We start from the raw sequence: 23669 nt of genomic DNA, 5'->3' as shown, positions 1-23669 counted from the left end.
AGATGGTTATCTTCTCCCTGAGTCTCACATTGTCTTCCTTCTGTGCATGTCTCTGTTCACATTTTCCTTTGTTATGAGGATATCAGTCAAATTAGTACACACCCTAATGACCCCTTTTTAACTGAATTACTTTAGTGAGAACCTTATCTTTTTTTTTTAAAGTTTTATTTATTTATTCATGATAGACATAGAGAGAGAGAGAGAGAGAGAGAGAGAGGCAGGGACACAGGCAGAGGGAGAAGCAGGCTCCATGCCAGGAGCCTAACGCGGGACTTGATCCCGGGACTCCAGGATCGTGCCTTGGGCCAAAGGCAGGCGCCAAACCGCTGAGCCACCCAGGGATCCCTGAGAACCTTATCTTTGATAAGGTCACATTATGATAGCCTGGGGATTAGACATTAACATATGAATTTGAGGGGGATATAATTCCACCCATAACAAATGGCCAGAAGTCCTCCGAACTCTCATAGTTGCACATTTAATGCTTTATCGTTTTAACATTTTCCTGAAATCTGTTTATTCTCACTGCAACCTGTGGGATATTACTTGTGTAGCGTTGTTTTTCCTCAATGAGAAGTAGATAGTGGTGATGATGGTGATGACTAACAACATATGTATGGTACTTTTCACCGACCAAGTTCCCAAGTTCTGTGTTATGTGGCTATTAATCCCTGTCTCCCTAGAGGAAACAGAGGCAATGTTGTCCCAACTTCTATGCTAAGGAGAAATCAGAACCCAGAATATGTGCTTTCTAACCTCTGTGCAGAACTGCTGTCCACTTGTATTATAGAAATTTTAGAAAACTAAGAAGCAATAGTCTACCCATTTTATAAATGCAGCCCTGATGTGCATTACCTGATATGCACTGATATGCACTGAACACCAGTGTGTGGGGACTCTGGGGTCTAAATGTTGGGCCTCCAAATAGCGGATGTTTTCTCCTTGATATATTCTCCAGGCTATGGCATGTTCACACTCCTTCACCATTCTCAGGAAGAACGTGGAGGGGCAGAAGGGGGCGACTCTACCCTCTGCTGAGTCTTTTGCCCTTAGCAGTTATGTGTCTGTCAAATGGCTGGAAGTTCTCATGACATGTGTGTGGGTCAGAATTGAGACGGGGATGGGTTGAGAGAATTCCATAGCTCAGTTTTAGAGTAACTTTTATTGAAGAGATAGATAGAGGCAGTAAACTCCCGATTCCAGGTCATTTGACAGCTTGAAGAACAAACATTTAACCTCTCTGTTTCCATTTCTCCCCCTGCATGTGTGAGAGATTTCCTTTCATACAAGTCAGAAATTTCACCGAATGCTTTATTTTCTAACCAATTCAGAAAAGAAAACCCTTTGATTTTCTTACCATTACATCAGAAAGGCTAATAAAAATTCCAATTTCCATATCTGCTGTCTGCAAATAGAAAGTTTAAAATAATCACAAAAGATCATATTAATATCCTCTGGATGGTCTACAAAACATTCCTTTCTTTGACTCCAGTTTATCTTTCATTTAATTGGCACATTTTTCTTGTTTTGATAAGCAACACCAAAACACTCCTCCTTCCCCCACTTTATAGACTCTTTTAATATACTGTGTTTCATTATCTTCCTTATCAACTCAAAGACAATGCCATTCAAGTGGCCCTTTATTCTGTGAAAGAATCTGCTAGGTGGGACAGCTGAAATGCTTTCTCACACTAGTAAAATACTCAGACATTTAAACCATATTTTCCCTCAATCTATTCTTTTTAGTTGAGTAACCTAGACAACTATCTTTTTTGAAAAGCTTTCATCACACCTTGGCACATTCCCTATATCTGTTTCTTATTTACAATTTATAGTGAAGCCAGAAAAGACTCAATAGTCTTGAATAATTTGTGCTTGCCACCTAATTCCATGCAGAATTGTTAATACAGTTCAGGAGTGTGGGCAAAAGCAGATAAAATGGATATTGGGGAACTTCGGTCTCATCCAAAGGCAATTTTCCCCAAATAAAGTACATTCAAGGAGAAGATATAAGAATTGCCCATAACAATTCTTTCCCTACAGGGTGGAGTAGGAAAAGATCCCTTCTGGTGTTATCAATTATATTCTCTTTCTTACTAGTCTGTTGCAAGAACTCTGCTATGCCCACAATGTGGGAGCCAGCTTTATCCCACATGGGGTTAATAAAAGAATTAAACTCCTCCCTAGCCATCATCACATGAGGCGGTTTCCGATTCTGATCCAGTGTTAAAACTAAAAAAATAACAATGCTAAAAGAGCTGAAAATGAACACAGTCTGTGTGTCTCTAACTCAGAATAGAGTCAAACAATGGACAGCCCTTCTGGACATCCAACCTTTGCTGGAATCCCTGACCTTGCTGCATCTGGTCAGTAAAATGAGAATGGTATCAATGACATTAGCTCAAGCTCCTGAATTGCATCTCAACCTAGAAGTCTGGATGGAAGGTTCACAGCTTTTTCATTGATTCATTTATTCATTCATTGTTGATGTTGATTATGTGTTGCCCCTTTAAAAGTCAGGTATTAGGCTGGACTCTGATAGTTCTAAGAAGTAGATCTAGAAAAGGACCCTAGCTACCTGACTATAGTCAGGATTCCAGCAGGAAAGAGATGACACTCACTCAAGACAAATAAGGAGAGCTAAATAAAGAGTTATTTACAAAGAAGTGGGCAAAGTTAAGAGAAACTGAGAAGATATGCCATAGTTTCTTCAGGCTAGCAGCAAGGAACCACAATAGTCCTCTAGGCCTCAAGGAACAATAGGAGAAAGTGGTTATCTGAGCCCACAAAGGTAGGAACTACCTGATAGGATCTGTAGTCTTAGTTAGAGGGACACAGTCAATCTGAAGTTACTTGGCAGGGAAAGAGGTAGGAATAAATCCCCCAATATCATATCAGTCCATCTCATCATCTCATTTTCCACTGGTGACTTCCATTGGCTAAAGTGATAAAAATTAGCCTCCCCACACCTGAGCATAGTTGAGGAGGGGCAGCTATTGAATACACATATATTTGCTTTTTTTTTTTTACTCCCCTTTCTGAAAGAAGCTAGTAGTGTTAGATTAATTAGTATAGAACTAAAAGATTCATCATAGGAGGTTGGAGTTAAACTCCTTCAGAAACCCAGAGAGAATATCACACTCAGGCACTCTAGTATTGTTCTTTGTTATAATTGGGAACTTATGACAACAAGCACTGTGATGGATTGATTGATAGTAAAAACAGCTAAACAAATCCCCAGTCACTAATATTGAACTGGTTCCCTGTTTAGCGAGATGTGCTAGTGTGAGTCTATTGGCATTCCAAGGCCCTCTTTGCCATATGGCAAAATAGAGAGGAAGACAAGGGAAGGAAAAGAACATTAATAAGCCTCTAATTGTACTTCAGATCCTGGGCTAGAGAATTTACACACTTTATTCCATTTTTATCCTCATAAGGACTTATGAGATTTTTTTTTTTAATTTACAAATGAGGAAACAGTCTCTGAGAGGTTGACTGGGTGTTACATCATCAGCTGATAAGAAAGCAGGGAAGGGTTTAATGCCCGATTTGGCAAGTACACCAGACTGGGAGTTAGTCTTTCCTAGCTGGCTGTGTGACTTTATATAAATAATTTCTCCTTAGGCAAGGCTCTCAGCCTCCCTATTCCATGGTATCCATATGTGTTAAGTGAGGAGCCTGTAGGGGGCCAGAGTGACATGAACGTATGTAGCAAAGTGGGGGTGAGGACTGTGGCAGACTGAGGAGCCTGTGTGCCTTGCCTGGCCCCATACTCAGTTCCTACCAATTGTTGGTATTTGGAAATACAGGAGCTGATTTTTTTTTTTTTTTTAAGATTTATTTATTCATGACACACACACACAGAGAGAGAGAGAGAGAGAGAGAGGCAGAGATACAGGCAGAGGGAGAAGTAGGCTCCATGCAGGGAGCTCGATGTGGAACTCAATCCCTGGTCTCCAGGATCACGCCCTGGGCTGAAGGCGGCGCTAAACTGCTGAGCCACCCAGGCTGCCCAGGAGCTGATTTTTCAGAAGGAGTTTCTTTTGTGATATGTGTGTATATATGTGTGCGTGATATTGATTTTTAATGGTTTGCAAAAAACTTACAAAAAAATGTAAAATGTCATTGAACCCAAACAAAATACCCTTATCACTCTGATAGTTTGAGTCAGACACTTCGTATGTCCTAGACTGGCCTTTTCCTTGATAGAAAATCAATGTTACGTGGCCCAAAGACATCTATAGTTTTTCATTATTCAGAAGCCTTTATTAAGTGGCTGCTGTGCTAGGCAACTGTGTTAAGGCTGAGTATGATAATGAACAGAAATTCTTACCCCCTTAGTCCTTAGGCATAGTGGGGAAGATGGACTTGAAAATAAACCAAAGGACCCAAGTGTTAAGCCCAAGAAGTACAGGGGTTATAAAATGCCTTGGAGGTGCTAGGCTAACATGGATAGAATCATTTTGAAATGAAGGTCAAGCTTCCTTAAAGCTGCCTTCTATCCTTCTGCTTTTTCCTTCAGGCGCTCAGAGGACCTCTTCTTCTGTGTGGTCCAGGGCACCTACAGCCTTTCCTAAACTGCACCTTCCAAAGACACTTCCTTCAAACACAGCTACATCTCTCTACATCTCATTCAACCAGCGGGATTGGCCCGGGATAGAAACTGGGCAGCCTCATTGCTTTTCTTCCCTACTGTTCATCTAATCCAGTTTAAGCTGCCATTTTTTTTTTTTTTAAGTTAGGGAAACAAATGTTTCATTGTATACTCAATTCCTAGGATATGCCACATGCATGAATCAACCTCAGTTAAGCAGAGTGTTTAGGTTTTTAATCATCTGCATGGAGAATATTGGAGGTCAGCAGAGTCTGTGGCTGGACTAGCTTTTGTGACCATCACCCTCAGCCAGGCCCTGGGCAAGGAGAATTCCTGGCACAGGCAGTTGTCCAACAGTAGGAACACCCTTTCTAGTAGGTGACCCAGAGTCAGAGTACACAGAGAAGGCCCTTTTTAATGAAGTATTTTTGCATCCTTAGAGGAGAGAGCTCCAAGGGAAGAGATACTGAATATATGTGTGTTTTTTATAAGAAGCAGCTTTTACCTCTTCCTTTTCTGTGCAACATCCTGCAGTGCTTGGGGGGACATTTGCTGAGAACATTCTTAAAATAGAGGCATGGAAACCAATCTGTCAGGTAGAAAGTGTGCAGGCGGCGAAACCCTGGTTACCGTGACACCAAGCTGGCATGTGAATTATCTTGTCCCACTAGACTGATCCCAGCTGGGGGGTAGGGGGCATGGCAGAGTGTCATGAGAGGGGCTGAGTGACCAGATCTGCAGGGCCTGAAACCTAGCATGAAGAACCCTGAGGCCTGCTTTTCCTTGACCACTGCTGTTTCTGTGGTCCTAGGCATCTGGAAGACAACCAGGTCAGCGTCATCGAGAGAGGCGCCTTCCAGGATCTGAAGCAGCTGGAGCGATTGTAAGTACAGTACAACCTCCTTTCTTGAAAAAAAAAAAATCTCCTTTCTTGAAAAGTCATCATCATCTTCTTCTTCTTCTTCTTTTTTTTTTTTTTGGTAAATTGACTTCATTGCAACCTTGCCAAAAAAAAAAAAAGTCTTCAACATTTAATGAAATGTTTGCTTATTTTATTTAAAGTACATCAGATACATGTTAAAGAGACACTGAGATCCTTTTAAATTCTTTTTCTTTATTTTTTAAACTCTTTCTCTTTAAAAGATACTAGAATTGGCATCCAGGATCTATATTTCTTCTTCTTGGGCTTGAGCTGTTGCTTTTGGTATCTGTACATGGGGCTGGTTCTGGCCCAAGCCTTGTCCCTTTTGCAGGAGATGGAAGCCAGCAGTTGGTTATCCCTGTCATGGAGGTCAGTGTTAGATACTCGCTATTCCCTTGCATGGGTAGCAGGCTCCCTCCTCAGGCCCTCTCCTCCTGGAGCCGCCTCTGCCCCTCACAAGAGAGGAAAGATGGGAGAGTGGGCAGTACCGTCAGCGTGCCTGTATCTCCTCTGAGCATCAGCCTGTGTCAGGAAGCCTACATGTTTCCACGAGAGTATGTGGTGCCAGGGTTTAAAAATAGGCTGCTATTCTGACTATCAGAGGAAGAGACAAAGAGGGGTGGAAATGGAGATGGATGGAGCCTCCATTTATTTTGATGATTAATGCAATTGCAGAAAACTCTTGGGTCACTCAGATGGGGCTGCTGTTCAGATGGTTAAGTGGGCAGCTTCACCTTTCCTCAGTTAATCATATCTGGCAGCATATAACATCTGGATATTTGCTTCCTGCCCTCTAAGTGGAGCTTGTCCCAAAGAGCACTTAGTCATGCCGGTGGGCGGCTCTCTTCCATGTTTCCCTCCACATCCCAGTTGGCCTGACATTTAAGCCTCTTTCTCCTGCAGGTGGGGGACAGAGGTGCAACAGTTCACTGCTCCACCAGCCTCCCTGGTAGGATCCTGTCCTGTTGCCAAATCTCATCTACAGAGATGAGAGTTGGGTAAGGTGGAGGGCCTGCCACCAACATGTTAGCTTTGTGATCTGCCATCTTTTCCCCTGGAGTCATTGCATCTGGGGTGACACGGTTATTATCTAGCAAAACCCTGTATTCCCCCTCCTTTGTGTGAACTGTCTCATTTGTTGTTCTCCATCTAGGTCAAAGGTCAATGTATGTTCTATGGTTGATTTAAAAATGTAACATTTATTTCTTATAAAGGAAAAGAGTTCTAAAAATAATACATGCTGCCTCTATTTACACTTATATTCTTAAGTTTCTTGAAGCTTAAATTCTTATTTAGACCAAGGGAAAAATAAAAGTATTTGTTGAACTTGGTTCCTTTGTATGAGATATTAAACATTTCTTTTTTGTTTTTGATATTAAACATTTCTATGGAAGAGTAAATATGTAGTCCTTTGTGAAAAGGCCACCTCTTGCTTAGTCTTCTGATTAAAAGGGTAAATAAACTCCTAATTTATTCATTTCATGATTATTGGGAGGGAACTAATTGATAATTGAGTATCTTGGGGATACTAGGAAGTATGCCGATGTTTTATAAGCTATCTGTTATTTTATCCCCATGAAATTCCTATGAGGTGTTATTAACCTCATTTTGCAGATGAAGAAACAGAGTCCCAGGGAGATGAAGCCAAAGAATTGTCAGAGAGGTGGGGGGGGGGGGGAGGGGGGAGGAGCCAAAATTCAAAGCCACATCTGTCTGACATCAAAGCCCACACCCTTTCATACTTCTGTGCTCTGGACATTAGATGAAGTGTGATCTTTAGCAATGGCCCTGCAAATGGCCTCTCACATACCCACTTAACTCCAGGGAATATCAGTGAAATATGCTGGCAAAAGGCACTTTTCTCTGGTTTGGTGAACGCAGCAGAAATACCATGCATGTCTACAGGACTGAGAGGCTTACAACTGCAGGGAAACCTGGCTGTTTCTCTACTTTGTGTATTAGGAGGCTAGCTGCTGGACTAGATAAACTCTCAAATCTCACAGCTTAACACAGTAGAAGTTTATTTCTTATTCGTATCAAACCCAGTAAGGGCATTCTTGGTTGCTGGGTCTCTCTCCTCCAAGGAGAGACTCAGGAACACAGGGTCTTTTCACTCCTTGACTCTGCCATCTTTAAACTGTGGCTTCCAAGGTACCAGTGTGTATCTGAATCAAGCCACTGGAAGGGAAAACAGTGTGAAGAATTGTACATGGGAGGCTTTTATGGCTGGGACCTGGAAATTGTACATATGACTTCCACAATTACATACCTTAGATTAGAAATTATTCACATGGCCACAGTAAATTGCAGAAGAGGCTGGGAAGGATAATCAAGCCAAATGCCCAGTAAATAGAGGAAACAGAATTAGGGAATAGCTAACCAGTTTCTTACTTATACTGCAACTGATCTAAAGTTGCAGTACCTGAATGGGAAGTAGAGTGAAAGTATAGGTGGCTGGACAGTATGCACAGTTGGATGGGCCCCCTTAGTTAAGGCTTTCCAATGTCAACAAGAGAAGGTATATGCGACATTATTCTGATGTATTAATCCGGTGTTGGTTATCCAGTCTGTCCCCAAACAGACTGAGAGCTATAGAATGGGAAAATAAAACATATTTGCTGTTAACAACTAAAGAAATAGATGGCTGATTGTGCCATCTGTAGCTCTCACTCCTGACTTACCTTACTTGTGTCTCTATATTTGGTAGTAGATTCATCTTTATCTATCATACTCTGAAATACAGCCTGGAAATTATATGGGTTTTGATAATTCATTCATGGAGTATTGATTTTCATTATGGATGGTATTTATTGGTTTGATCTCTTGAGCCTTAATGGGAAAGGGGAGAGAATTCTGTCCTTTAGTTCTCAAATCAGAGTTCTACATTCTTCCATAAAAGGGCCTCTGCTGCAGACTGAGTCAGGTGCCTCTCCTAACATACAACAATGATTGTCCTTATCACAGCACTTATCATACCATCTGTTAAGTCCCTATTTGCCTGATTGTCTCTAACCAAACCATGAGTATGTTGAAATCAGAAATGTTTCATGAAGTCTTAATCTCAAAGCTTTACACAAGGCATGATAGTAAATACTTATCAAATAGTTGGAGTTTTGTTCTATACTAGTGGTTCTGAACTGAGACCAATTCCTCCCCACCCCCACCCAGAGGACATTTGGTAATGTCTGGGGATATTTTTGGCTGTCACAACTAGAGTGTGTTACTGGTATATAATGGGTAGAGGTCAGGAATGCTGCTAAACAGCCTCTAACACACAGGACAGCTCCTACAACAGAAAATTATCTGGTCCAAACCTTTAACAGCACTGAGGGTGTGAAGCTCTGCTTCTTACCTATTATGTATCAGATAGCATCATAGACACTTGACATATGCCATCTGTTTAATCCATACAACAATATTATGAGGTTAGAAATCCTGTGCCCCTGATGTGGCAATATAAAATTCAAAGCATTGACTATAAAGTATTGTTGCTAAATATGTCTCCCCTACATCTAATTTAGCTACATCTCACTTCTGGTTTCACCAAAGTAGGCAGGATGGAGTACTAAATTAAATGAAACCAAGAGGAATATTCAAATCCCATAGATGGAACATTCTACAAGACAGCTGTGTTGGTCTCTTCAAAAAATCAATGTCCTGGAAAGATGGGAATTGACTATTGTAGATTAAAAGCTTAAGATAGGAACAGTAGCAAAATTTGGGAGGGTCAATGGAGTTTAAATGTTCTAAGATCTTTGAATTATCCCAGAAATGATAACAGCACTACTGCTTATTGCCTTATTAAATCAAGGATGCATGTTGCAATCTGTAGGATAGCTTCTAAAAAGAACAGTTTAAAAAATATAATAACCTAATAGAGGGAGAAAGGATGGAGAATGATTCAAAGAAAAATATAGTTAATTCAAATAAGGAATAAAAGAAAAGGAAAAGGAATTTAGAACAAATGAAACAAAGAGAAAACAAATAGTAAGGTGATTATCTTAAACACAAAAATATCATAATTATTGTGTATATAAATGGATTAATCCTCTACCTAAAAGACCGTGGATAAAAATCAACAATAATTATATGCTTTTTATAAAGACAAACATTAAACAAGAAGATAGAGAAAAAAAATAAAAGGATAGAAAAGATATCATGAAAATACTAACCAAAAGAAGGATGGTGTGGATTTATTAATATTACTTAAAATAGACTTTTTAAAAAAAATAACGTTATTGGAGATAAAGAGGGCTATTTCAAAATGATAAAGGATTAAATACACCAGAAAAATATGAGAATTTGTATTTGTATCTGTCTAAAAACATAGCCTGACAATACATGAAGCAAATATTGACAATACGTAAAGCAAATATTGACATAAATTCATTCTATAAAAAGAATAGATATTTGTCATTTGAACAATATAATTTTTATAGACAAATTTACATTCATAGTTAAGATTCATTCTTGTAATTAATTGGATAAGCATATATAATCATTAGTAACAAGATGGCCTATTATAATATTAGTAACAATATGGAACAATATGACAGAGTTTGCAAACCTGACCTAATTGATTCTTAGAAAACACTGCAATCGAAAAATGTAGATTGAACATTTTTTTTTCAACTACATGTGAAATCTTTATCAAGCACTGGTTTACAAAGATTGTCTCAAAAAAATATGAAAAGGTTGAAATCATATGGAGTATTTTCTCTGGCCTCAGCAGAAATATTCAAGAAGTCAATAAGAAAACAGTAACTAGAAAATTTCAAATATTTGGAAATTGAGTAATATACTTCAAAATAAAATCTGAGTCAAAGAACATATCATAGGGGAAATTGGAAGATATATTTTCTGAACGTTAATAAACACACAGTATATCACGATGTATGGATTGTAGCCAAAGCTATGCTTAGAGGAAAATGGATACCCTTTAAATTACATTATTCAATTTATGATGTATGTATGCTATCATACATTTTAAAAGAAGTAAGGATAAAATCTTGATGGAAGTACCCATTTTAAGAAGCTAGAAAAAAAAAGTAGGAGTGAAATCAGTAAGAGCAGAAGTATATGAAATAGAAGCATATACATAATTTTTAAGAATATTGAAAAGCCAAACTTTCACTCTTGACACAATAAAATTACAAAAACTAGCAAGACTGATCAGAAAACAAAAAAGAAAAAAAAGAAAAAAAAGGGAAGACCAAATTGCCAGCATGAGGGATAAAAGGGAGGACACATCGATGGATTTTACAGATTAAAGGGATAATAAGAATAGATTTTGAACAACTTTAGTTCAATGATTTTAAAGATTAAGTGTAATTGAAAACTGAAGCAAGAAAGGATAGAAAATCTATATAGTCCTATTAAAGAAATTAAATCTTTAATTAAAATATTCCTTGGGCAAAAAAAAATATTCCTTGGGGTGACTGGGTGACAGGCACTGAGGGGGGCACTTGACAGGATGAGCACAGGGTGATATGCTATATGTTAGCAAATTGAACTCCAATAAAAATTAATTAATTAATTAATTCACCATGGGATGCCTAGGTGGCTCAGTGGTTGAGCGCCTGCCTTTGGCTCAGGGCATGATCCTGGAGTCCCGGGATCGAGTCCCACATCGGGCTTCCTGCATGGAGTCTGCTTCTCCTTCTGCCTGTGTCTCTGCCTCCCTCTCTCTGTGTGTCTCTAATGAATAAATAAATAAAATCTTAAAAAAATAATAAAATATTCCGCCCAAAATAATCTAGGCTGAGATGGCTTCACTACTGAATCATACCAAAATTTTAAGGAAAGAATAATATCAATTTAACATAAATTCATTCTATAAAAAGAATAGATATTTGTCATTTGAACAATATAATTTTTATAGCAAAATCCAATAACTTTTTAAGAAAAAATATAAACCAACATATTTCATGAATATTTATGTGAATTGCCTAGCAAGATATTAGTAAAGTGAATTAGTGGTACATGAAAAAGATACATTACAACCAAATTTGGATTATTCAAGGAAGACCAGGTTGGCTTAATATTTGAAAATCCTGTCCCCAATTAAAAAATACTGAACAACTAGGATGGCAAAACCAAAGACATACACTACATCTACAATAAAACTAGTTGACACAGTATCTTAGTAAGCCCCTGCACCCTCAATAAAAGTAGACAGGGAAAAACAACTGATGGTTACATGACTGTTGTGCTATCTCATCTATGTAGAACAAAGCAGAGGGAAGCTAACTAAAATTCTTATGACTCTGAGAACAGGAGATTGCTTAAATAACCAATATGTACTCATTGGAAAACACAGTGACCAACCTGAGAAAAGCACCAAAAAATGGAAGGGAGTTGGATTAGATCCAATTCATGGTAAGTACAAAGGAACCATGATGTGATAATGACTGATAGTACTTGGAGTATTGTGGAACCTATAAATTATTCAAACTAACAAAAACAAGGCTCTTTTTCAAAGAAAGGCCTAACATTGATAAGAAACTCCTGAGAACAGTTGATCAGAACAGGAACAATAGTAGAAAAGAAAACTTCTTGATCAAAGATTTAGAAATCACCAGAAGAGTTAGATCTTAGAAAATACAAGGCCATGTTTTTCATTAGTTTATGGAAAAAAAAAAAAAAAAAGAATGAACTCTAGACTCTTGAATTAAAAAACTATCACTTCCTACCCCTTTCTCATAAAACTACAAGAATTTCTTTCATTTAAGAAATAAGCAACCAAAAAGATTATGGTTGAAGCTCATACAAAGTGTTTTTTCGTAAAAAAAAAATAAAAATAAGTAAGAAGTATAATAACCTTTCTAGAAACAATGAAAGCATGCAAGAAAGAGGAACCCACAGAACAGATGAAAACTATAATAGAATAGTTCACAACTAGCTACACAAATTTAAACTATAAAAGCTACACTTATAAACTATAAAAGTACAACATAAATTTGAATTTTAAAAGCTCAGAAATTAGATAATTAGAGAAAAATAGAATATGAAAGGAGGGACAAAGAACTCAGGGATCAATTTTGAAATAAAAGAACTAATTTTAAAATAAATATTGTCAATTCTGAAGAATCAACTTGGAAGAATCACACTATCCAACTTCAGGAACTGGTATAAAGCTACAGTAATCAAGACAGCATGGCATTGGTGAAATAATAGACAAATGAATTAACAGAACTGAATTTAAAAAACCTGAAATAGACCTATTCAAATATAGTTAACTGACTTTTGACAAAGGTGCAAAGATGATTCAATGGAGAAAAAAGTCTTTTAAACAATTGATACTGGGACAATTGGATGTTCATATATAAAAAATTGAACCTAGGCACAAACCTTACATCTTACACAGAATTTAATTCAAAGTGAATCATAGACCCAAATGTAAAACTATTACATTTCTAGGAGAGACAAGAGAAAAAAATATACATGACCTTGGTTTTGGGAATGTTTCTCAACATAACAGCAAAAGCATGATCCATAAAAGAAAAAAAAATTCTCAATTGAACTTTATTAAAAACTTCTCCAGAAAGGTCACTGTTAAGGAAGAAAGAAAAGTCACAGACTGGAATTAAATTTTTGTGAAAAATAGGACACCTGGGTGGTTCAGCAGTTGATCATCTGCCTTCGGCTCAGGGTGTGATCCCGGGGTCTGGGATCGAGTTCTGCACTGGGTTCCTTACAGGGAGCCTACTTTTCCCTCTGCCTATGTCTCTACCTCCCCCTCCCCCCGCCCCACCTGTGTCTCTCATGAATAAATTTAAAAATATTTAAAAAAATGTTTTGCAAAATGCATATCTGATTTGCATACAAAATATACAAAGAACGTTCAAAATTCAACAATAGAAAAACACCCCTACCCCACAAAGAGAAAGAAATGGGAGAAAAGATTTTAACAACTACTTCAGCAAATAAGATATATAGGTGGAAAATAAGCATATGAGATTTCTCACTATCACTTCTTATTAGGATAATACAAGATAAACAACAATGAAATAGCATTGTCCCCTTTAATTACAATGGCTAAAATACTAAAGACTGATAGTACTAATTGCTGGTGAGAACGTAGAGTAACAGGAACTCTCACTTATTGCTGGTGGGAATGCAAAATGCTATACCCACTTTAGATGACAGCTCATCAGTTTCTTGCAAACCTTAACACAGTTGGATCTTATAGGTGGTTTAGTGGTTAGGGATTTAGGGAAGAAGAGGGGATAAAGGGTTGAATAGGTGAAGCCATGGGAAAGGAGCGGCTTAAGATGGTGAAATTATGCTGTATGATACTGAAATAGTGAATATATGACATTTGCATTGATCAAAGCCCATAGAATTTTATAGCATACAGAGTGAATCTTAATGCATGAACATTTCTAAAAATTATTTAGAAAATTGGAGGATCCCAAGATGGAATACAGACTGTGATGAATGTATGAATCAATCTCTTGAAGGTGATAGGGGAAAGGTGCTGACCTAAGTAGATTTGGAAATGAATCTATGAGACTAAATGCAAAAGGAACCACACATAAAAACTGTACTGTGGTTGACAAAGTTGTTTCCCATAGGAATATGAGTTAACATTTACTGTACATATGTATTGGAATTGAACAACAGATGGTGGATGGTATAGACAGGTTTGTTACTGCTGAAATGGATGGTTACAAAGAGACAATGAAGAAAACTATAATGATCCTTGTAGCAATGGATTAGGGTTACAGACATCAGTATGAACAAATGTTTAGCCTAAGATAGATATGTTCACTTCATATAGATGGATATATACATAGAAATATATTGATATGTAAATATACATAGGTTTGTATATAAGCAAATATTTCCTTGCTCTCTTAGCCGGAGAGCCTAGAAGTGATAACCCCACAATAGCAATGAGCACACCTAGTACCCAGATCTTGATTTCTAATACCATTCTCCAGTAAAAGGAGCTAAGGCTCTTAGAGAAATGGGATGATTCTAGGACTGGGCATGAGATAGATTGTGCCAGAAAGGAAATGCTCAAAACAAAACCAAACCCATAATTAGGGAATATGTTAAAAGGACATAGGAGCAAACTGAAAGAGCTCTTAATGGCCAAAGCTGAAACAATTTCAGCTATAAATAAACAAATCAGTATTGGATTATATCCAAAGTATAAAATGTCCATGAGTCCACACTGACATAAATAAATGATTGGATAAATAAATGAATGGGGAGAGGAGAAATCTTCCCTGTAGAAGAATTCTAAGTGATTTATGTAGATTTTCTGCTCCTAAGGAGGTGGGGCATAACTCTCTACTCCTTAAATGTAGGCTTTGCATGGTGATTTCCTTCAAAAGAGTACTGTATGAAAAGGGGAGGGCAGAGAATAGAAATTCCACAGTGGAGAAATATGACACATGCTACTACCTCAGTCAGATGATCAAGGTCAATATCCAACGTGCTAACTCATGTTGATAGTATGTACCTTTGATATGATGTAATGAAAATAGCAGTTTACATCTGTGATGTCCATCTCAAAACCCATAACTACATTCTAATGAGAAAAACATCAAACGAATTATGAGGGACATTCATTAAAACATCTGAACAGTCCTCATCAAAACTGTCAAAGTCATCAAAAACAAGAAAAGCCAATGAAGCTGTCAGAGCCAAAAGGAACATAAGGAGTCATGATGACTAAATGTAATGTGGCATCCTGGATGGTATCCTCAAACAGAAAAAAAAAAAAAAGATATAGTTAAAAACTAAGGAAATCTGAATAAAGTATTGAGTTTAGTTAATAATAATGTCTCAATATTGGCTTAATTGTGGCAAATATACTATACTAATATAAAATGGTAATGATAGGGGAAACTGGACATGGGATGTATGAGATTGCTCTGTACTGTCTTCCCAACTGTTATGTATATCTAAATCTATTCCACTATGCAAAGTTTATTTTTTAAAAAGTTGACTGTACCAAACCCTACTTGAATTACAGATTCATAAGCAAAGTAAATGTTTTTATTGTTTTACACCAAAAATACATGCAAGCATACTAATCTAGATACAATTTTTGGGCAGATAAATGCTTTAAGAGAAATGGAAAATGGGTATTTTTTTTAATCAATAAGAAGTTAATATAGAGGTTTAGAGGATTTAAGAGAAAGTGATAGATACAGAAGTCAAAGACAGTCTATCACATATATAGTGCAAATCTCTGAGGAAGAAAACTGAAGCAGTTACTCTGGAAAACTCTGGCAGTGTCATCTCCAGCTGAACATACACATACCCCATGACCCGGCAATTCTACTCCTGGATATACTTCCCATAAAAAGACCTACACAAGAATGTTCATAGGAGCACTATTTGTAATAGCTCTAAAGTAGAAACAGGCCAAATGCTCAGCAGCATGAAAAAAATAATTTGTGGTCTCTTCATACAATGGAAAGCATAATGGAAAATGAAATTACCCCAAGACAAAACGAAACAAAACAAAACAAAAAACTGCAATGTGTTAAATCTGCAATGTGATAACAATGTGATAAATCTCAGAAACAGAATGAGTGATAAAAACCAAACATAAAAGAATATATGTTACCTGATTTCATTTACATAATCTTCAAAACAGATACAACTAATCTATGGTATTAAAATCCAGGATAATATTTACAATTAGAGGGCTGTAAATAGAAGAGAGCACTAAAGGGTATCTGGGGTGTATCATCATCTGTTTCTGGATCTGGGTAGAGGTTTTGTGGATCTGTTCAACTAGGTGAAAATGCTTCTAGCCATAAAATTTAGATTTGTTCTTTTTTCTATGTGTATGTTATATTTAAAAAAATTATTTTAAAAGGAGACTTTACAGACAGATACAACCACCAAAATCTGGCTCTTAATTGAAGCCTAATTTGAAGAAACTAATGCATAAAATAAAATTTTGAGACAAATGGGGAAATCTGAACATGGATCAGATATCATGAACATGATATCAGGAAATTGTTTATTAATTCTGCTAAGTGTGATAATGGTACTCTAGTTATGTAGGAAAACCTCTTAATTTTTTTGAGATGCATGCAGAAGTGTTTAGGGATCAAGTTCCCTGATTTCTATACTTTATGGTTCCATACGTAAATAGTTCAAAAAGAACACAGAGCAAAACAAATACAGCAAAATGAAAATAATTGTTGAATCTAAGTGGTGGGCTTACAAATTTCAAAATACATATTTTTCTGTATATTTCAACATTCTTTTCCTAAAATTTTTTAAATGTATTTTTTAAAAATTATTATGTACTTTTCAGAGAGAAAAAAATCCTGAAGTTCTGAAATTAAAGTAACTTGCCATGCTGAGATTTAAATCCAGGACTATTCTGAATTCAGGTGCTAGGAAAAGAAAACATAACTGTCAGGAACTGGAAGGAGATTGTGATATTGTATTATCTAATTTCCTCATTTTACAGACAAGGAAACAGGCTAGAGAGGAATTTGACTTCTATGAAATGTTAATGCAGCATGCAATGTTTGAGGGGTTTGAGTTGCCTTGGTGTTAGCTCAGTTTTTCCGAAGAGCAGAACACAATAGCGTTCTTAGCTCTAAGCCAGAGTTCCCATTTACTCTTTAATTAGATGTGAAGTAAATTAGATTATATATTTAAATGCATATGTGTGGCAAATATATATTTTTAAATTATTGCAAGACTTATTTTGTTTCTGGTAAGATAGAACCCTGCTTGTCCCACCAGAACTAAGATGTGTTATGTTGCTTGAGCCAATCATTTAGAGGCCAGACACTCCCAACAGCCCATGAATGTGGCTTTTTCTTCCTTTGGCCTCATTTGTATCAACATCAAACACTGACCATTGTTATTAACTCAGAATTATGGACAGGGTTTTCTTTGTGCAATTTATCGCCTGTGGTGTCTACACTTAAATTACTCTCCATCCATGAAAAAAAACCCCAGTGTCTGTGTGGGTGTATAGCTGCCAACACCAGAAACACCACTGCTGACAGATTTTTGATTGGTTTATGTTATTATTCCTTATTTTAAAAAAAACATAACTTCTGTCTTGGAATATGTTCTCCATTGGTTCCTTAAGAACTGCAAGACAGTGTTAAGGGAACCCTTAAAACTAGGGAAATGTTAGGGGAAAAATAAAAGCTGGAGAAAATGTTCACCACCATGTGAAGAATCAGACAGGCCTAGAGGCTTGTGTAGGCCAGCTCTGCTTGATTCTCTCCCACCAAGCCCTTTCCTCTTTGGCTACATTGAAGATCCAAGGCAGATGAGGAAGAGGTTGTTGGGAGACTTAAGCCTAAACTCTTCAACTCTCAACTATAACTATAACTTCAAAGAGTAGGAGGATAGGGCCATCTTCCTGGAGAACAAGACTCAGGATTATAAAGGAAGTGTAGTGAAGTAGTAAGGAGCATGGGTTCTAGTGTCCAGGCCCACACTTATTTGCTTTGTGACCTTGGACAAATTAATGAGTCTCTCTCAGCCTCAGCTGCCTCATCTGTAAAATATATATCAGCCCTATTGGGGTTGTTGTGAAAACTAAAAGCATACATGTGAAGAATTTAGGACAGTGCCTGATTTGTAGTAAATGCTTATTTCACTGTAGTCTCTGGGAAAAGAAAAAAAAAAAGATTGATTATGTGTTCCTGGAGAACCTCTAAATGGGGTATTTTCAAACTTTTTCCAGCAACTACCTCTCTTACTCCACCCGACAGCAGCTCACCCATCTCCAGACAATTTCAGATAACACACATCTATACATCTATTAAGCATCTGCTATGCCACCATGTATTATGTCAGTATTAGAGTTTTTGAGACAAATACAGTGGAACCCTTGCCTTCAAGCTGCTTATAGTCTACTTAGGAGGACAAACATGTAAACACAACCTTTCAACACAGCAGATAGTGAACCCTTGAGAGTACAGAGGAAGACCGCCTCTATTGGTAAGACCAGGAAAAGCTTTACCCAGGAGGCATCACTTGAACAGAGGCTTGAAGATCAAATAGAAGCACAAATCATGACCACCAGTTTGGCAAAGAATAATACATCTGGGGTCATTCAGGATGGAAGCAAGAATAGCAAGAGCTAAAAGTTTCTACAGGCCCTTAGATCTGCCAGTTTAGTTGGAGTGAATGTGTGGTGGATACTTAGTCTAAGGATTTAAAGATTAAGGACATGGACTTAAAAAGTAGACATACAAATGGCCAACAGACACATGAAAAAATGCTTAATATCACTCAGCATCAGAGAACTACAAATCAAAACCACAATGGGATACCACCTCACACCAGTCAGAGTGGCAAAAATTAACAACTCCGCACACAACAGATGTTGGCGAGGGATGTGGAGAAAGGGGAATGCTCTTACACCGTTGGGATTGCAAACTGGTACAGCCACTCTGGAAAACAATATGGAGTTTCCTCAAAAAGTTAAAAATAGAGCTACCCTTTGACACAGCAAAAACTCTACCAGGTATTTATCCGAAGGATACAAACATAGTGATTCGAAGGGGGATATGTACCCCAATGTTTATAGCAGCAATGGCCATAGTAGCCAAACTAATGGAAAGAACCCAGATGTCCATCAACAGGTGAATGGTTAAAGAAGATGTGAGATACATATAATATCACATATATATTTATATGTATTCATACACACACACACACACACAATGGAATACTACTCAGCCATCAAAAAGAATGAAATCCTGCCATTTACAATGACATGGATGGAACTAGACGGTATTATGCTAAACGAAATAAGCTAGTCAGAGAAAGACAAATATTGTATGATTTCACTCATATGTGAAATTTAAGAAAACAGATGAATATAGGGGAAAGCTAGGAAAGGCAAAATCAGATGAAATCAGAAAGGGGACAAACTAGGCAGCTGTGTGGCTCAGTTGGTTAAGCATCTGCCTTCAGCTCAGGTCATGATCCCAGCATCCTGAGATCTAGTCCTGCATTGGGCTTCCTGTTCAGCAGGGTATCTGCTTCTCCCTCTACCCCTCCCACTGCTCATGCTGTCTCTCATGCTCTCTCTCAAATAAATAATCTTTAGAGACGGAGACAAACAATAAACTAGAGGAAACAAACTGAGGGTTGTTAGAGGGTACGTGGGTGGGCAGATGGGGTAAATGGGTGATGAGCATTAAGGAGGGCACTTGATGTAATGAGCACTGGGTATTATATGCAACTGATGAATCACTAAACTCTACCTCTGAATAATAATACACTATATGTTAAATAAATTGATTTTAAGTAAAAAAAAAAAAACCCACAGTGGAAAAAAAAAAGAACATGGACTCAAAGTTAGGATAGACTTGGATTTAAACCAGGTTAAATCTTCCCATTTCTCTTACCAGCCAAGAGACCTTGTGCAAGTTTCTCAGTAGCTTTTGAGTGCCATTATTAAACGAGGATAATCATTATTGAGTAGAGTTGCCTTTATTTTTATTTTTAAAATTTTTATTATTTATTAATTATTATTATTTTTTAAAGTAGGCTCCACTCCCAGTGTGGGGCTTAAACTCATGACCCTGAGATTAAGAGTTGAGCCCTCCATTGACTGAGCCAACCAGGCTTCGTTGACTTTTACCCAGGGGCTTGTTTCTAAAGTTGGTGTGAAAGATAAAAATGGAAAGTATTCAAATTATTGACAATTCTATCTGCCATAAACAAGACATGTAGGGACTGTTTTATACTGAAAAACACCATTAACCACTGGAATCCCTATCAACAAAATGCTCATGGTGAGCAGCACATCAGGACTGAGATTAAGGGAGGGGCAGGCTCTCATCTCTCATCCAAGTCATTTGGGAGCACAGGTTCATTGAAAAGAATGGTTGGTAGGACCTTTTGTACCTTGTATTTCTCACCTTCTTCTATTCTTTTAATTTTTGCTGAATGCCTATATGTGGGTTCACCTGTGAGTCAAATGCACATGTGGCAGGATTCCACTAACTCACTTCATGGCTCTCATGAGATGACCCATGGGAAGGGCTTCACGCAGTGACTGGCACAATTATCATTCAGTGTACTGAGGCATTCTCCCCGGCTCTCCTTCCCTTCATCATCATCACAGGCTAAGAGTGACGGATAAAGAAAAAAGCAATTTACTTGACCAAAAGGACTGCAGTTTTACTTTTTGATTTGTTTCCAAAGACCCTACACCAAATACATACCAACTTGGCTTCCTGTTCTTGTTTTCCCATTAAAAATTGCCTAAGCATGTTTTCTCATTTGGAAAACAGGCTTAATAGTATTTTTCTATCTGATAAAGAGTAAGGGCATTGTCAGAAAAATATGTATCCAGTAAATGATGATCAAAAGAATTAATACGTTAGGTTCATTTGTTTTATTCTCTTTATATTATGCTGTTTTGTTAGAAGTAGAGAAATATCTGAAAGATCAGTTTTCTCCTTTCAAAGTGTAACAAGTAGAACTGCTCTAAATCTGGGAATATGTCAGCCAAGTTTTGAATCTCAAAATGCTTATGTCTCTCTCTCTCCCTCTCTCTCTCTCTCTCTCTCTGTCCCTGGGGTGTGTGTGTGTGTGTGTGTGTGTGTGTGTGTGTGTGTGTGTGTTGGGCTTCTCCAAGATGTGGAGGTTTGGAATGAAAATGGTAATTGACCTTTAACGAGAGGGCTGAGAGAACTGCTTCTGTATATTATATGGCTGTGAGCTGGATTTTAAATGTTTGATTAAGTTATTAGAGTGTTTTGCTTTGGCATAAAATACTATAAATTTACGATTGCTGGCCAAAGTGGTTAGTCAGTGGAGAAGAATAAATTGTTTTGAGAGGTGCTTCAAAACCTGGATTTTATTCTCTTGGAAAGACAGGGTTTAAAATAAATCATGTAATACAAATGAGAATTTCCATAATTAAGGTCCAAACCAGGAAGATCCCTAGGAGCTTTGGAATGGTAAAATGAAGAACTGTATTTCAGGATTCTTTCATTTTCTTTTCTTGTCTCTTTAAATTGATATTTTGAGTGTGCTAAGTTTGTTTTTAGAGACCCAGAGATCAAACAGCACAAAATGAGCATTTATTAAATATTTGTCGTTAAACAATTTTTCTCTGAGATGTGAGGACTTCAGAGAAACTAAAAAAAGTGTCCAGGACAGCTTAACTTATTTACAGTGCTTCACACGTTAGAGGCCCCTGTCACCTGCGCCCATGTCATTTCTCGAGAATTCCTGTCTGGTAGTCCTCACTCCCTCTCACCCAATAATGTCACTCCCTGACAGCTTTTGTGTTTTCAGAGCATATCCTCTTATTTCTGTCATTTAGAAAATCTCTCTTAAATGACAGTTTCCCTCCCCTGGGGGCTCTTTCTGACTTCTGGCCTCCGACCTTCTCCCCAAGATTCTTCTACCTGGTTCCTCAAAGTCCCCAGCCTCCCTTCAGTGCCTGCTAGGCTTCTCCCAGGAGTGCCTAAGTAAATAAAATGTGATTACATGTATGTGATTGGTTTTTGTACTGCTTTATTTATTTGGTATAGGTATTCACTAGAGAGCTTTCTACCATACAGTATTCCAATATACCATTTATAATTGATTAAGTAGGGCAATTGTGGTCATTTCTCGAAAAGTATGCCATCAAGCCCTCTGTTGGGAACCTGGGCATATACTCTGATGTTGTTTCTGTGGGATCACAAGAAAAAAGTAAGGACTGCAGCCCTTGTAGAAGATTGTGAAGTGCTACCCAAATTGTACTGCTAAACCACTGATTTTCATTGGAGATTAGCTAAGTGATTAAGAGCACAGGCTGTGTCCTCAGGCTCCCTTTCTGGGAATCTCAGGTTCTCTACTGGCCAGCAGCGTAGCCTTAGGCAAGTACCTTAATCTCTCAACTCTACAAAGGGGTAGTAGAATTATCCACCCCAGAGATATTGAGAGGATTGAATGAAATAATGCATGTTTTATGTCTAGCAAAGCACCTGACACAAAACAAAGTGGTTAATACATATTAACTATCATTAATACATATTAACTATTCAGTAACTATATATATACACCCACAAAACTGTCACTTATATCTGATCATGATGATGATCATGTTGCACTCATTACCTCGTGAGGCCCTATGCTTATCCCAGTGAGGAACCCATTTGTGGAACACCTCTTCTAGAACTGCCTTCACATCTCCTCTGGCAGTGACAGACCTGGCACAGAGTAGGTGTTCTGGAGACATTTGTTGAATGCTCAGCAGCATGTTTCTTTGAGCATCCTTCTTCATAGCAAATATTTTTTTTGAAATATAATTTATGTAAAAGAAAATATATACATTTTGAGTGTTATGTAATTACTTGTTGGGATATGCTTTTATTTAAAAACTGGGTAATCCATTTGGAGCCAGGTCGAGTAATTATATGTCAGTAAGGAGAAATCTCCTCTCTTTTTTTTTATATATTTTTTAATTGGAGTTTGATTTGCCAACATTAGCATAACACCCGTCACTCATCCTGTCAAGTGCCCCCCTCAGTGCCCGTCACCCAGTCACCCCATCCCCACTCCTACCTCCCGTTCCACTACCCCTTGTTCATTTCCCAAAACCTCCTCTCATAGTAATTTTCTGTATACCATCTGATCTCCGTAGTGATGTCTTGTTATGGGTCTGGCTTTCACTCATTATTTAATCCTTACTGTAACCCTAGGGAGTATTTGTTATTAGCCTCCCATCTACCAGTAAGGAAATGAGTCCAGAGAGATTAAATGATTTGACCAAAGTCTCAATCTATGAGAAGTGGAGGCAAGATTTGAAAGTAGCTCTCCATGCCTCTGTAGCAGATGACATTGTCATTGCCTGATCCTGTGTATCTTCTTAAGACCTACATGGGGAGGACAAGATGTGGTTACGAATCAAAGACTGCTTGTTCTGCGTGCCTTGTAAACAGGCTCTGAAGGTAGCACCAAAGGTGGAGAGAGAGCTCATCTCTCAGCCCTTACTGTTCTCTGCAGCCTCCTCCCCTTCCCTCTCAGATTCCTGCAGATGGTCTGAGAGACAAGCGCAGGCCTTGCTACAGAAACGGATCTCTGAGTCAGCCCTTGGGAAAAAGAAATCTTTTTGCTGGTTTTATTTTTCTTGGTTGATTTATTTGACAAGAACCCATTCTGTACATCCATTTTGGAATTTCAAAATCTTTT

The 23669-nt window shown here is 37.8% G+C and overlaps 1 protein-coding gene across 1 annotated transcript in view; it reads left to right on the top strand.

The window, feature by feature from the left end:
• Nucleotides 1–23669, top strand: part of SLIT3 (slit guidance ligand 3) — a 589537-nt gene that overhangs the window by 47116 nt on the left and 518752 nt on the right. Inside the window, exon 3 of the mRNA XM_041748203.1 lies at nt 5406–5477. Within this exon, the coding sequence (XP_041604137.1) occupies nt 5406–5477 (72 nt within the window). The remainder of the gene's footprint in view (nt 1–5405; nt 5478–23669) is intronic.

This window comes from Vulpes lagopus, chromosome 3 (genome assembly GCF_018345385.1).
Source record: "Vulpes lagopus strain Blue_001 chromosome 3, ASM1834538v1, whole genome shotgun sequence".
NCBI lineage: Eukaryota > Metazoa > Chordata > Mammalia > Carnivora > Canidae > Vulpes > Vulpes lagopus.
Note: the sequence above shows the minus strand (reverse complement) of the source record. Positions and strands in the feature narration are given on the sequence as shown.